The sequence below is a fragment of the Lagenorhynchus albirostris genome, chromosome 6 (genome assembly GCF_949774975.1).
Source record: "Lagenorhynchus albirostris chromosome 6, mLagAlb1.1, whole genome shotgun sequence".
NCBI lineage: Eukaryota > Metazoa > Chordata > Mammalia > Artiodactyla > Delphinidae > Lagenorhynchus > Lagenorhynchus albirostris.
The window spans coordinates 43071633-43084679 of NC_083100.1; the positions used below are offsets into that span (position 1 = coordinate 43071633).

The 13047-nt window shown below is 42.2% G+C and overlaps 1 protein-coding gene across 7 annotated transcripts in view; it reads right to left on the reverse strand.

Annotated features, from left to right (window-relative positions):
• The window catches only part of MYO1B (myosin IB), a 184036-nt gene that overhangs the window by 136782 nt on the left and 34207 nt on the right, over positions 1-13047 (reverse strand). The window contains exon 1 of one of the 7 annotated variants that reach the window (XM_060152413.1): positions 8324-8536. The exons of the other annotated variants lie outside the window; for them this stretch is intronic. Coding sequence (XP_060008396.1) covers positions 8324-8356 — 33 coding nt within the window. The 5' untranslated portion in view covers positions 8357-8536. Of the gene's footprint in view, positions 1-8323; positions 8537-13047 lie in introns of those variants that run through there. 7 annotated transcript variants of the gene reach the window in all.

The window sequence follows — 13047 nt, forward strand, 5'->3', positions numbered from 1 at the left end:
GAAACAACCTCCTAGCCATCCCGGCCAACCTAGTTCACAACCTCCATGCTCCGGGCCCCCAGCACCCCAAGTCCTGAAGCGTGCACACCACCCTGACAACAGAAGGCCACCTCCACTCTCACCACCCTGCGGAACCAGCCTCTGACATCTAGGAGGGGAAAGGGAAGGGGAGGGGAGGGGAGGGGAGGGGAGGGGAGGGGAGGGGAGGGGAGGGGACAAGACAAGAAGAAGAGAAAAGGAAAAGGGAAGAGGGAAAGGAAAGGCTCTACCTTTCTACAAATGGCATATTCAATTAACAAGTTTATCTTTCACTTCTCAAGGGCAGACATTAAACCAAGAATGTACAAACACTCCTAAGTCAAAACAATCCCTGTCTTCGTATTTCAGATATCTCTAGAATCCCAGAACAGATGCCTTGTGAATAACCAAATAATACTCGAGTGCTCCTACTGTGATTACAGTGAAAACGGAAGTCTTTTCTGGAGGTGGTCATCCAGCAACCGCCACTCTCCAGACCACAATCCAGAAGCCAGAGGAAAGGTCCCTGACAGATAAATAACCCAAGGATCATGCATTTCATTCTATAAGGAAGTTCTTCCAGAACCCCATCCTCAGAGATTCTATTTCAATGGTCGGGAGAAGGGCCAGGCATCTGCATCTCGTACAGTCTCCCCGGAAAAAGAAACGTGCAACCAGAGTTAAAAACCACTGCTTGGGGGCTTCCCTGGTGGTGCAGTGGTTGAGAGTCCACCTGCCGATGCGGGGGACGCGGGTTCGTGCCCCGGTCCGGGAGGATCCCGCGTGCCGTGGAGTGGCTGGGCCCGTGAGCCATGGCCGCTGAGCCTGCGCGTCTGCAACGGGAGAGGCCACAACAGTGAGAGGCCCGCGTAACACACACACACACACACACACACACACACACACACACACACACACAAAACCACTGCTTGTAGCCTTCACCCTCAGGGCTCACAGGACCAGGTTTTACTTTCAAATGCAGCAACCATGCTAGTGTCGCTGTTGGTCTATCTGCTATTTTACCTTCCCCTTTAAATTATTCTATGTAATTAATTCTGTCAACATTTCAAGAACAAAAGAAAATTCTTCTGGCTACCCTTTCATTTCAGCCACATTTATAATAAACTTGGCATATGGCATCTCAGCACACTACAGAGAAACAGCGGCAACATCTGTAAATTGGGGCCTTCTCATGGCAGTATGTTTCAAATGTTTGACTATGACTCACTGTAAAAAATAAAATTTGCATCACAACCAAGTATGTGTGTTTGAGTGTATATTTACATACACATATGTGCATACATATGTATGAAATAAGTTTCACAAAATCATAAATATCCTTATCATATGCAATGTACTGATATACTTTGTTCAATTCTATTCATTACAAAATGTTTTAAAACTGCTGGTCCTAACCCACTAAATGGTTTTCATCACTCAATGGCTGAAGCTTGCAGTTTAAAAACTACTGCCACAGAGCACTTCTTAATATTTTTCTAGTTGTTGATGGCTTTGAGAGGCCAATGAAAGCTATGAACCTTCTTCCCCCAAAAAACACACATATAATATGCACATAAAAGTTTGCATACAGTTGATATACCAGGTTAAAAGCTCCCACCCTAAGCAAAGAAACAACGGCCACTAATGGAAAAAGAGACAGAAAAAGGATAAAAAAGAGAGACAGAGAAGGAAAGAAAGGAGTAAGGAGTGATCAAAATAATTCTAAAAGTATAAAAATGAAGAGTTGTTCAGAGTAAGAACCAACAGCTCAGCTCAGTGGGCCCTGAGTGCCTTATTACAGCACTGAGTCGGAACACAGCCTGACAATCAAGGGCCAAAATGAGACAGACAGTATTGTTTTCGACGACAAGGACGTATGCAATAAATACATTTTGGAAAGATATCCAACCAAAAACACTTGCTTCAAGTTAAATAGTGAAGCACAGTTTTAATATTTTGTGCATCTCCATTATGCAGTACTGTACACACATTCCTCCACAAGGCCAGGTAAAGGAAACGTCAGTACACAACAGAAAAGTCACAAGACTTTCACATCTTTCATATCATAGTTCTTCCCAGGGCAACATTAAGATCTTAAGAAGCCCTAACCCTGAAAGTTTATATTTCAACGAAATTGAAAATAAAATTATAACTAAACCATAAAATACACATAAGGAAATCCTATAATGACTTCTTTTCACCATGATGAGGCTTCTCTCCAAATACCAAATTCTTCCAAAATATTTGTAAAGCCCCTGCTCTGTTGAGACTCTAACTTAGCATCCCATCTGCCTATCTACCAGCTTCTTATTTTCCTCAGAATGACTTTTGGCGACTTGTTTACAAATCGTCACTGCAGTTTCTTAAAAACTCATCCCCAGAGTTATTAAAGTTCTGATATACAATATACACTGAAGCACCTTTTTACTAAACTCTTCCCAAATCCCCATGAGGTAGAAATGAAGTCTCCATTTCAATGTCCATAACAATGGAGCACAAAGAAGTTAAGTGGTATGACCACATTATCTAACAAAAGTGGAATCAGGACCAGGAGCCAAGAATCTGTTCTCTTTTCATTAGAGCACACAAGCCATGCTGTCAGGCCTGGAAAGCTTTGGCAAAAAGTGGCCAAGAACACCTCATCACAGCAACTTGTGTTGTACAACGCCTTACCCGGGCGTCTTCGCCTTTGTATAATAGAGAGCTACTCTGTTGGGCAGAAGCCTCCCTTTTGACTATCTGCAGAATGCTGAAATCCTTACACCACCAGGAATAAACAAAAAAGAAAGGGGGAGAAAAGATCTTCTAGCTACAGGGAAATTTTTTTATCTCAACAGAAAAGAATTTTTTTTTCAATGTTTATCCCAGCACATCAAGTTGTGCCTACCTCTTGAAGAAATGCAAGACGTTGTGTCACAATCATCCTTTAACTTCAGAGAAATGAATCAGGAAGGTAGCAATGCAACAGGTAATGTTTATTTAAATACCTCCCTTCATGCTAAGTATTTAGTCTAAAATGTCATCAAAAAATATTCAAGAATGTGTTGGAGTTCTCCAAGTCCCAGTCTCCAAGCCATGTTTCTTTCACCTCTAAAGTAATAATAGTTCAAATCCAGGATGGATCAGGACTCAGGTAAAAATAACCCTTCACGTGGCTGCACAACCGCATTGATTTCCTTGACTGAATTTAGGCTACAACCATTTTAACAAGCAAGCAACAAATTTATCAAGAGCCTTCTTTAAGCAAAACATCATCTTAGGCATGGTGAAAATACAGGACACTCCTGTGGCCTGTGCCCCTGGGAGATTATAATAGAGCTTAGGAGGTGAGACTTTTATATCATAAAACATAAAATTTAAGGGTTAACAGCCGTAGGCACAAAAACAGATGCAACAGGATTTAAGTGATTCCTAGCTAAATGAGTGCATTAGTCTTTCTTTTCTTACTGCCTAAAGGAGTGCTTTGGGTTTAAACGAAGGAAAGGTCACTGTCAACTGCAGAGCTCCAAGAATGCTCCGGAGAAGTCACAGGATTTGGGTAGGTCTAAAAGGACGGGCAAGATTTGGATAAAGTAACATTCCACCGAAGAGCAGCATATGAGATTCTGGTTTTTAGGTCATAGTTGAACCCTGCCCTTTTTAAAAATTTTTCGCTAGGATAGTTGTATTCTTCAAAATGTATTTTTTTTAAGTATGAATTGCTAGAGACTCAAAGCAGATATCTGTACACCCAGGTTCAACTGTAGCACTGTTCACAACTGCCAAAAGGTAGAAGTAACCCAAGCGCCCACTGACGGATGAATGGGTAAACAAAGTATGGTGTACAGATACAATGGAATATTATTCAGCCTTAAAAAAAAAAAGGAAATTCTACACAGGCTATAACATGGATTAAAACATGGATAGCAGCCTAAAGGCCCACCCAACCACATTTCAGACACAGGGGATAAAACAGCTTGCCTCAAGCAAAGACCTCCTGTGAGTAATAGCTTAGAAAGTAAGACTGGAATCAAATTTCAGACAGCCTCAAATGTCAGAGTGAGCAGTCTGGCCTTCAGTCTGAGAGCAGTTTTGAAGTAAAAGTCAGTGTGTGGGGTAAGGGGGCTTAGATGATGAAACTGACTGAACTTGAACCCAAGTCACCCCGACTTCAGTGTTTTTGAGCTCTTTGCTCAGATTCTATGTCATACAGTAGGACAAGGCTTCAAATGTATTTGAAATATTGTGTAAACCTTAGCTCCAAGTTATCTAGCAAAGTTTTTCAGTTTTGTGTGAACCTGGGCACATGACTGAACCTCTCCAAATCCCAGTTTCATCATCTGGACAAGGAGGACGATACTGGTTCCTCCTGTCTAATCTGAGGATTAAGTGAGATTGTGCGTTAAAGCACAAACCACCTGACACATACAGCAAGCATCTCATAAATGTTACCTACTGTGAGTTTGGCTCTACTGGAATTTTTGGCCACAGTAAATAGCCAAATCAGGACTCAAAAGCCTACAATACACGTTAGTATCTCAGCTAAATGCATGGAGGAGTCCTATGATGCTGAAGTCTTACCAAATGCTCTCTGTATACAGGGGATGGATGAGTTATCAGAGGGGCACACGAGGTACGTATGGTCTTAATGAAGCCAGTAGGAAAAGCCTGGGATACTGAGAAAACGGCTCTACAAGACAAGCTGGTGGAATCTTCAGAAATGACAACATGCTATTCACTTCACACAGAGGAATTCACCCTCTTCTTGGGTCTCGGGTCCTGGGAATCTGATCACAAGACATCAAGACATTATGGGTCGCAGCATTTTAAATTTAGCCATCTGTAAGATTTCCCAAATTTCCCTGAAGAGGGCTTTTGTCTTAATTGTTTTTTTTTTTAAAGACACAGTTTGGTCTACCACACGCTCTGGTTGGTTTTTCAGACACAGTTCAAAATTGTGAAAAACTGCCTAAGTGAAAAATTACAAACATAAGGTCAATCACTGATGTAGGCTTCTATCTGGGTCTTAAATCTGAAACAGTGGAATTCAGACATACACCTCACACCCCCATCTAAGAACAGATCTGTGATACATATAACCAATAATGACAGCCTAATTTTCACAGAGGAAGAAACTAAAGGCATTAGAAGGTTTTAAAGACTTGCTCAAGGTCTCATAAGTAGTAGCAGGAGCAGTTTAACGCCAAAGCTCTACACCAAGGTCTGTGATGCAAGAATAGAGAAGTATGATTCGTCAAGCTCTGTCAGCTGCTGGGCACAGAGATGCCCTCAAGTTACATCAAGTACTGAAGGTTTTACTGTGATAATCACATACCCAGGAAGCCCCGAGGAACCCATTACCGAGCTACAAGAAAAGCTGGGACCCAAAAGTGAGTATGGATGGCTGTGAGGCCACATTATGGAACAAAGCAACACAAGTTTGTGAAGACCTCCTTTCCAGTCCCACTATCAATGTGCTCATCCCCTACTCACATGTCTGCTTCCTCTGGGCCTGCTACTGACTGGTCTTCTCACTTTCTACTCCAAAGCTGGCCTGTTGCAAAGACTCTTATTCACCGTCTCTGCCTACACACGGCCCATCATGGCCTCACCACATCATGACTCCTGGCGTCTGCTTCTATTGATATTTTTTTTTTTTCAGTATTTCTCAACTCAAAGTTTGAGGAGAGATTCAAGCCCTATTCATCTTTTTATCTATGCTGTGCTGGCCTTAGATCAGGCAAGCTTGTCAGGCATGGTCCCTGTCAGTGTAGTCTGAGACATGCCTTAACTACCATCATATTATAATCCTTTGTTCCTGTGCTGCCAGTCATTTCAGACTATGAATTAAAGAACTATATATGAGTTCTATGCCACGCCGAAATACCGGCTAAAAATATCACTTCGGGCAGCCTTTATTTCAGAGCAGGATAACACAATACTACCTTATCTTCGTTGCTCTGTAAGGAACAAGTATTTTCCAAATATGTATCATTCTCTAGACCTAATAAGAGTCTCTTAACTAAAGGTACAGAGTGGTCCTGTGTTACAGGTATGCTACCAGCTACAAGTCTTGAAAATAATATTATGTGGCTAATTGAAAGTAGTAATCCAACAAAAGTGAAATCTGTGTAATGAATACCAAAGTAGGAGAGGGTAGGGAAAAAGGGAGGGAGGAGAGGCAACGAGAGAGTCAGGGAAGGGGAGAGAGAGAAAATTCTGATTATAAGAAAAGCTCAGGGTCTGAAATCTTGAAGAAAAGTCATGCTGGGTTTCCAAGTTTTTCAGATGGTCATGTGGTCAGGTACTCCATCCCAACTATATGTCAAGCACCGGGCTAAAATGCCCCTTAGGGGCTTCCCTGGTGGCGCAGTGGTTGAGAGTCCGCCTGCCGATGCAGGGAACACGGGTTCGTGCCCCGGTCCGGGAGGATCCCATGTGCCGCGGAGCGGCCAGGCCCGTGAGCCATGGCCGCTGAGCCTGTGCATCCGGAGCCTGTGCTCCGCAACGGGAGAGACCACGACAGTGAGAGGCCCGCGCTTACCGCAAAAAAAATAAATAAATAAATAAAATAAAATGCCCCTTAATCTCCAAAACAACTCAACAAGATAAGCATCATGATACCTCTTTTACAGATGAGAGAACTGACCCTCAATTACTTCAATGGTCACAGTGGTTGTGAGTGACCAAGACACAACCTTGGCCTGTCTGCCAAAGGCCCATGCCTTGCCCAATATGCCACAACACAGTTGGATGCACAAAACAGCCTCTCTTTAGAAATTAGGATTATCATTAATACTTATCTGTACTATAGATCTAAGAGCAGAAAGAGATGTGTGTGTCGAGGGGAGGGGTGAATCAGCCGCATGAATTAGCCACATGGCTCTTGTGGTGAATTGCTTCTTCCTCCTCTACTCTGTGCTCTTTTTTTTTTTTTTTCTGGCTGTGCCCTGCGGCATGCAGGCTTTTAGTTCCCCGACCACGGATCAAATCTGTGCCCCCTGCAGTGGAAGCACGGAGTCTTAACCACTGGACCACCAGGGAGGAAGTCCCTCTACTATGTGCTCTTAAAGGTAAAGGACCCTGTGCAGTTATCAATCACCTGCCATCCAGTGAACAGGATGAAAACCCATCTCCTCCCAAGATCGTCTCCCACGTTCCAGAGAGGAACACACCATCCTAACGGTTGCTATCACTTTTCTTTGACTAGAGAGCACCTACGACTTTAGAACTGAATGCACTTATTCCCTGTCACACTAGTTCACGTCACTGTACTGCTGAATGCTAACTCAACACGTGGCAGGAATACGGATTATCTCTTCAATTATTTGTCTGGGTTGTTGAGGCTGCCTTGCTCCAAAACCTATACACTCAGTATCATACTCAGTTATGTTGAACAGCACTTTGTAGGCTGAGAATGCTTCCCTATTAGTGGTATCACTGATGCACATGGTAACTGCGTAAACTTAGCAGGACCATTATTAAGAGCATGAACTACAGAGCCAGACTTCCTGGATATGAATCCCAGCCCCATCACCTACTCGCTGTGTGACCTTGGACAGGTTACTTAGCCTTCTGAGTCTCAGTTTCCTCATATGTAAAATGAAGATAATTTGAAAACCTTCAGTGCATAGGACTCTAGTAAAACTTAAATAAACACGTACATGTAAAGTGCTTAGAATAGCATATTGTACCAATAAGGACTTAATACGTGTTAACTGTCATTGTTTATCATTTTACCAATAAGAAAACACTCTCCTGGGAGTTAAAGTACTTGTTCCAGGTCTCACAGATGGTAAGTAACAGAGCCAGGACTGGAGCTCAGGTCCTTGCTTCCTAGTACCCACCACACTGCCACCAAAAGATGACACTTCTGCAGACCTGAAGTTGGGCCTTAATTTCCTCCAAAGTGAACTTCAAGTACAGCTTCAATCACAACATTTAAATTAATATATTATAAATATTATTCAAATATATCAAGTACTATATAGTGCCTGCATGTACTCCCTAAGCTTGGCAGATAACAGATAAACTCATGCCATTTTGCAAGTTCTAAGAGGAAGAATTTTTTCAATCACCAAAGGTTTTAAGGGAGCTTGGACAGGTTGAAACTGGCAAGCTTTTACCAAAAATGATTGTTTTGAAAAGTATTACAAAACTGTCCAAGAGATAGACTGTGCTCCGAAACTAGACACAACAGCCTCATGATCTGCTGTTGTTCCCCAGCTCTATCTAGCCCCCTAATGCTGTGACTCCATTCCAAAAACCAAAGCTACACTCTTGAAAACACACACAATTTGTTCTCCATGTTTCCTTAATTGTCTACCTTTTCAACGAGCCGCACAGGCTGAGTCTGCATTTGGTGAACCCCTCATACACAGTCAAGTCTAGGCATTTCATTTCACCAGCTCAGGAGTCCGTCTTCCTTCCCCCACTTGGTCTAGGTGGGAGGGGAGGTGGCATTAAAGAAGGTTCTTGTTTCACTCAAATTTGCTGGGCCTGGGTTCTCTGGGTAAAGGCCCATCCACCTAGATGAAGGAGAACCTTCTACTTCCAACTCTAAAACCAAAACAAATTTAATTTTTAATCAAACTTACATAATCTGGAAGATGACCCACCCAACTACCATTACTTCTGGAAATGGGACTGGGGTACTGAGATAAGAAAATTACATTTTTATGTTATGTTTTTTTCCCCAAAGCATTTGTTACTTGTGTAATTTTTTTAAGGCTGAGATAAGAAAATTACATTTTTATGTTATGTATCCCTATGCTATCTCATTTTTTTTTCCCAAAAGCACTTGTTACTTGTGTAATTTTTTTAAGGCTGTTTAAAGGAAATTTTAAAAAGAAAAAAATTTAGAGAACATCTGGGTAGGAATAACACTAAGCTGGGCATATGAACTCCAGCCCTACTCTCTGCCAACAGCCCCGTGAGCTTGGAAAAGGGCCGAGCCCCTAACAAGACTGCAGTCCTGGCTGACACCTTGATGACAGCCTGGTGAGACCCCAAACAGAGGACCCAGCTAAGCCATGCCCGAATGCCTGTCCCACAGAAAGAGTCAGATAATACATGTATGTTATTTTAAGTCACTAAGTTTGGGGCAATCTATTCTGCGGCAAGAGAAAACTAATACACCATTTATACTAAATTCTCAGGAAAAATGTTATCCCCAAAAGGTAGGAATTTTCATGTATACAAATGAAAAGTGGTTTTGACACTTTACATAAACATATAAATGTTAACTAGTATTTTTTTTTATGTTTACCTCATTTATTGTGCTCAGCCAGCACCCTTAAATATAATTTTGTGGCTGACTTGGGCGCATAAAAAATTTACGTATTTTACTTATAATCTCATTGGTTGTTTCTAACAGTATCCAAATTATTTTTTCCTGTGTTTCCACAATATAACTAAGTGTTTATTCTAAAAGAACCTCTAAAGGCTCACAAAACTTACTGAATCTTCAGCTCAGAAGGGCTATTCCTAGCAATACTAGTTGTCCTCTGAGCGTTTCATATAAAATTCTAAGTAGGAAAAGACAGACAGCCCGAAGACCACCTCCAGCCCCGACCAAGGAACTCTTTCCTGCCTGTCCCTGAGTTAAGGCAGATAAGAGAAACAAAGCAGGGACCCTTGGTCTACTCTCTACCTTTTATCCGAGGCTATCAATAAAAGCACCTTCCTTTTCTATTATTAGTCAAATAAATGTTAACTAGTATTATTTTCATTTACTTTCCAATATTTTAAACCAAATATATTGTACTTACATTTGAATATTTTTCATAAGAGTATTGGATCCCATCCTTACGGAGATCCTAATTCTACTACCAACTTCTAAAAATTAAGACAATTTTTACTAGACTTTCAAAGCAGTCACTCTTACATCTACAAGTAGTTTAACCTTAAGATTCTAAAATTGGACTAATTCAGACCTCTATATCTGGATGATCCCCACCTGACAATTCAGATAGAAAACAAACTAAATCTACTTGTTAGTACCAAAAATACTTCCTGTCAGAGAATGGACACCTTGGTTCTTTAGTTTCCAAATTTGCCCTGGGCCTTGTTCTTGCTTAAATTGCAGCTTTCCTGTTCCTGAACAGAACCACAGTCCTGCCCAGTCACCCTAAAAACAGAATCACGTCTGGCTGCGTCTCCTGCATACCAAGTTCACATGAAATCCTGCCACCATCCCATCTGGCTGTGGACGGGGGTGGGGAGGCCAGAAGAAGCTCTGACAAAGGACAGAAAGAATACAGAAGAGCGGCGCTTAGGAATGTCACAACCAGCATTTCCCACCACTGACCCCACAGAGACTGCTGGAGCACATCCTGCAGCTGGGCCCAGCCTGCACTGCACTCGGCCAGGAGTGAGGAATCAAAGCAAACAGTCTCTGACCCTGTGTGTTACCCCACTGGGCCAACATTCCCTCTATCTGTTCTTACCTGATCCACCTCCATCTCCAATGGAACAGCCTTCCCGCAAGGACCACGTCAACATCTGGAACTGTCTCAGATTTAGAGACTCTGCCCGGCTACAGACAGGGCGTTGAACCAACTCTGGGCTTTTTAAACAAGTGTGTGAACCCAACTCAAAGCAAAGAAGGCATAATCCTGAAGCATGCACTTTACTATCTTTCGTAGAAGTACTGGATCCTATTTTTATGGGGATCCTAATTCTAGTACCAACTTCTAAAAATCAAGACAATTTTTACTAGACTTTCAAAGCAGTCCTCTTACAACTACAAGTAGTCTAACATAAGATCCTAAAATTGGACTAATTCAGACCTCTTATATCTAGATGATCCCCAACCTGACGATTCAGATAGAAAACAAACTACAACTACTTGTCAGCACCAAAAATACTTCTTATTCAAATAAGGGTTGCAAAGAGTAGAGTAGATTAAAACAAAACCATATGATATGCATTACAGAATAGAATAAAACTCTGAATGACTTTGGAAGCAAAGATTTCAACAGTATTTCCCTAAAGTGGACAGACTTCAACTACCCACCCCAGGGCCCTTTTTACTCTTCTCCTTTTTTTTTTTTTTTTGGCCACACCATGCGGCATACGGGATCTTAGCTCCTTGACCAAGGATTGAACCTGTGCCCCCTGCAATGGAAGCGTGGCGTCTTAACCACTGGACCGCCAGGGAAGTCCCTATTCTTCTCTACCATAAGGAGTTCTCCAGGAGAAAAGTCTTGAGAGGCATGCCTTTGGGTGCACCTGAAGCTTAGAATTCCAATCATAAATGCTTCTCATGGAACATATCCTTCAGCATGGTAGCAACACCAATAAAACCACTTCACTATAGAATTCCCTACCAAGCCTGTGACGGGGTTACAGCAGAGGGCCTCATCAGCATCCACTGCCCTTCCCTCTTCCTAACACGCTGATAGAGATATTTAGTAGAGTATTCAACCTACTTACACACAACCCATCTACTTTGAAAAACACTGACCCTCCGCCAGTCCTAGGAGCAGACATCATTTTCTGAAGCCATTCAGCTCATTCTGGTCACCTGGCCACAGTCAGTAGTTTGAGGAGTACGTGTGACTCATTGGCCTACCCAGAGCTTCCGGTTTAGTACGACAGGATCACCAGGGATTCCGCTTCCAGATTCAGCTGGCTGGAGATCCAGAGGATCACTGGGGGTTATAAATACTCTAGAGAGTTGATAACTCTTATCTTGTGAGAACTCTGTGAAGGCAGGGAATATTTCTTACCTCTAGATATGGTGGTGAAAGCGGGGGTGTGGGGGGCAGGTTGGAAGAACAGGGTCCCCTGACCTACAGCTGGCTCACACAAGAGGCTGCCAAAGCTCTGGGTACAGCCAGAGTTCTAAAGTCTGAGCCAAGCGTCCCTCTGTTCACAGGCCCCCTTATCAACCACGGCTTCTGAACATACAAATGACTGTTCGGTATGTTTGCATGACGGATCACTCGAGACCATCACACAATTTTATAGGATAAAGTAAAGCTATGAGACTACAACAGAGACTAAATAATAAAAAAATTTTAAAAACTGTACCTTCTCTTCCTGGGAAAGAATTAAAAAACAAAGTGAAATACAAGATAGTAAAATATTGTATGTCATTAACTTGGCCTTTGGCATCAGCTGAACAATTTTCAGCAACCCAAGAAGAAAAGCAAAGCAGGACGCTTATCAGAAATAAGGGCCAGAAACAGATCTCCCAAGGGTAGTGTATACATCATGTGGGGTTACACAGGGTAAGGTGGGGTAATCAAATTTATCGTACAGTATTTTTTAAAAATTACAAAACCAGGGCTTCCCTGGTGGCGCAGTGGTTGAGAGTCCACCTGCTGATGCAGGGGACACGGGTTCGTGCCCCGGTCCGGGAAGATCCCACATGCCGCGGAGCGGCTGGGCCCGTGAGCCATGGCCACTGAGCCTGCGCGTCCAGAGCCTGTGCTCCGCAACGGGAGAGGCCACGAGAGTGAGAGGCCCACGTACCGCAAAAAAAAAAAAAAAATTACAAAACCAATACATACTTGACTTAACAAGCCCTATAATACTGAGGTCTAAAAGAGTAATAACTCCTCCCCGTCCCCATATCCCAACCCACCCCACTAAAGTTAGCATGCCTAAATCCACCCATGCTAAAGTTAGCATGGTACTAAAGTTAGCATGGCTTTCTCTATGTTCATACAAATATACAAACATATGTACACATCCATAAACCCCCATTAAAAAAAATAAGATCATACTACACACATTACCCCATAAGCTGTTTTTTTTTTTCTTTTTTGCTTAAAATAGAGAATGCCCAATTCTCCAATATGACGTGTGTTTAAAGTTACAAAATGAAGGCACACATCTCATGGAAATAATAGTCCCAAAGTATCATGGAAAACATTAATTATATGAATATCTGGAAGCAAAAAGCAATTTTCTGCTTTTGTCTCATACCAGAAAGAACACTCCTAAAACAGTCAGAAAATAAAATCATGTAAGGCTGAAACCCAGAGAGTTCGTCTGCTAAAGACTCATGAATGTTAACACTTGACATTTTGTTAAAAAGGA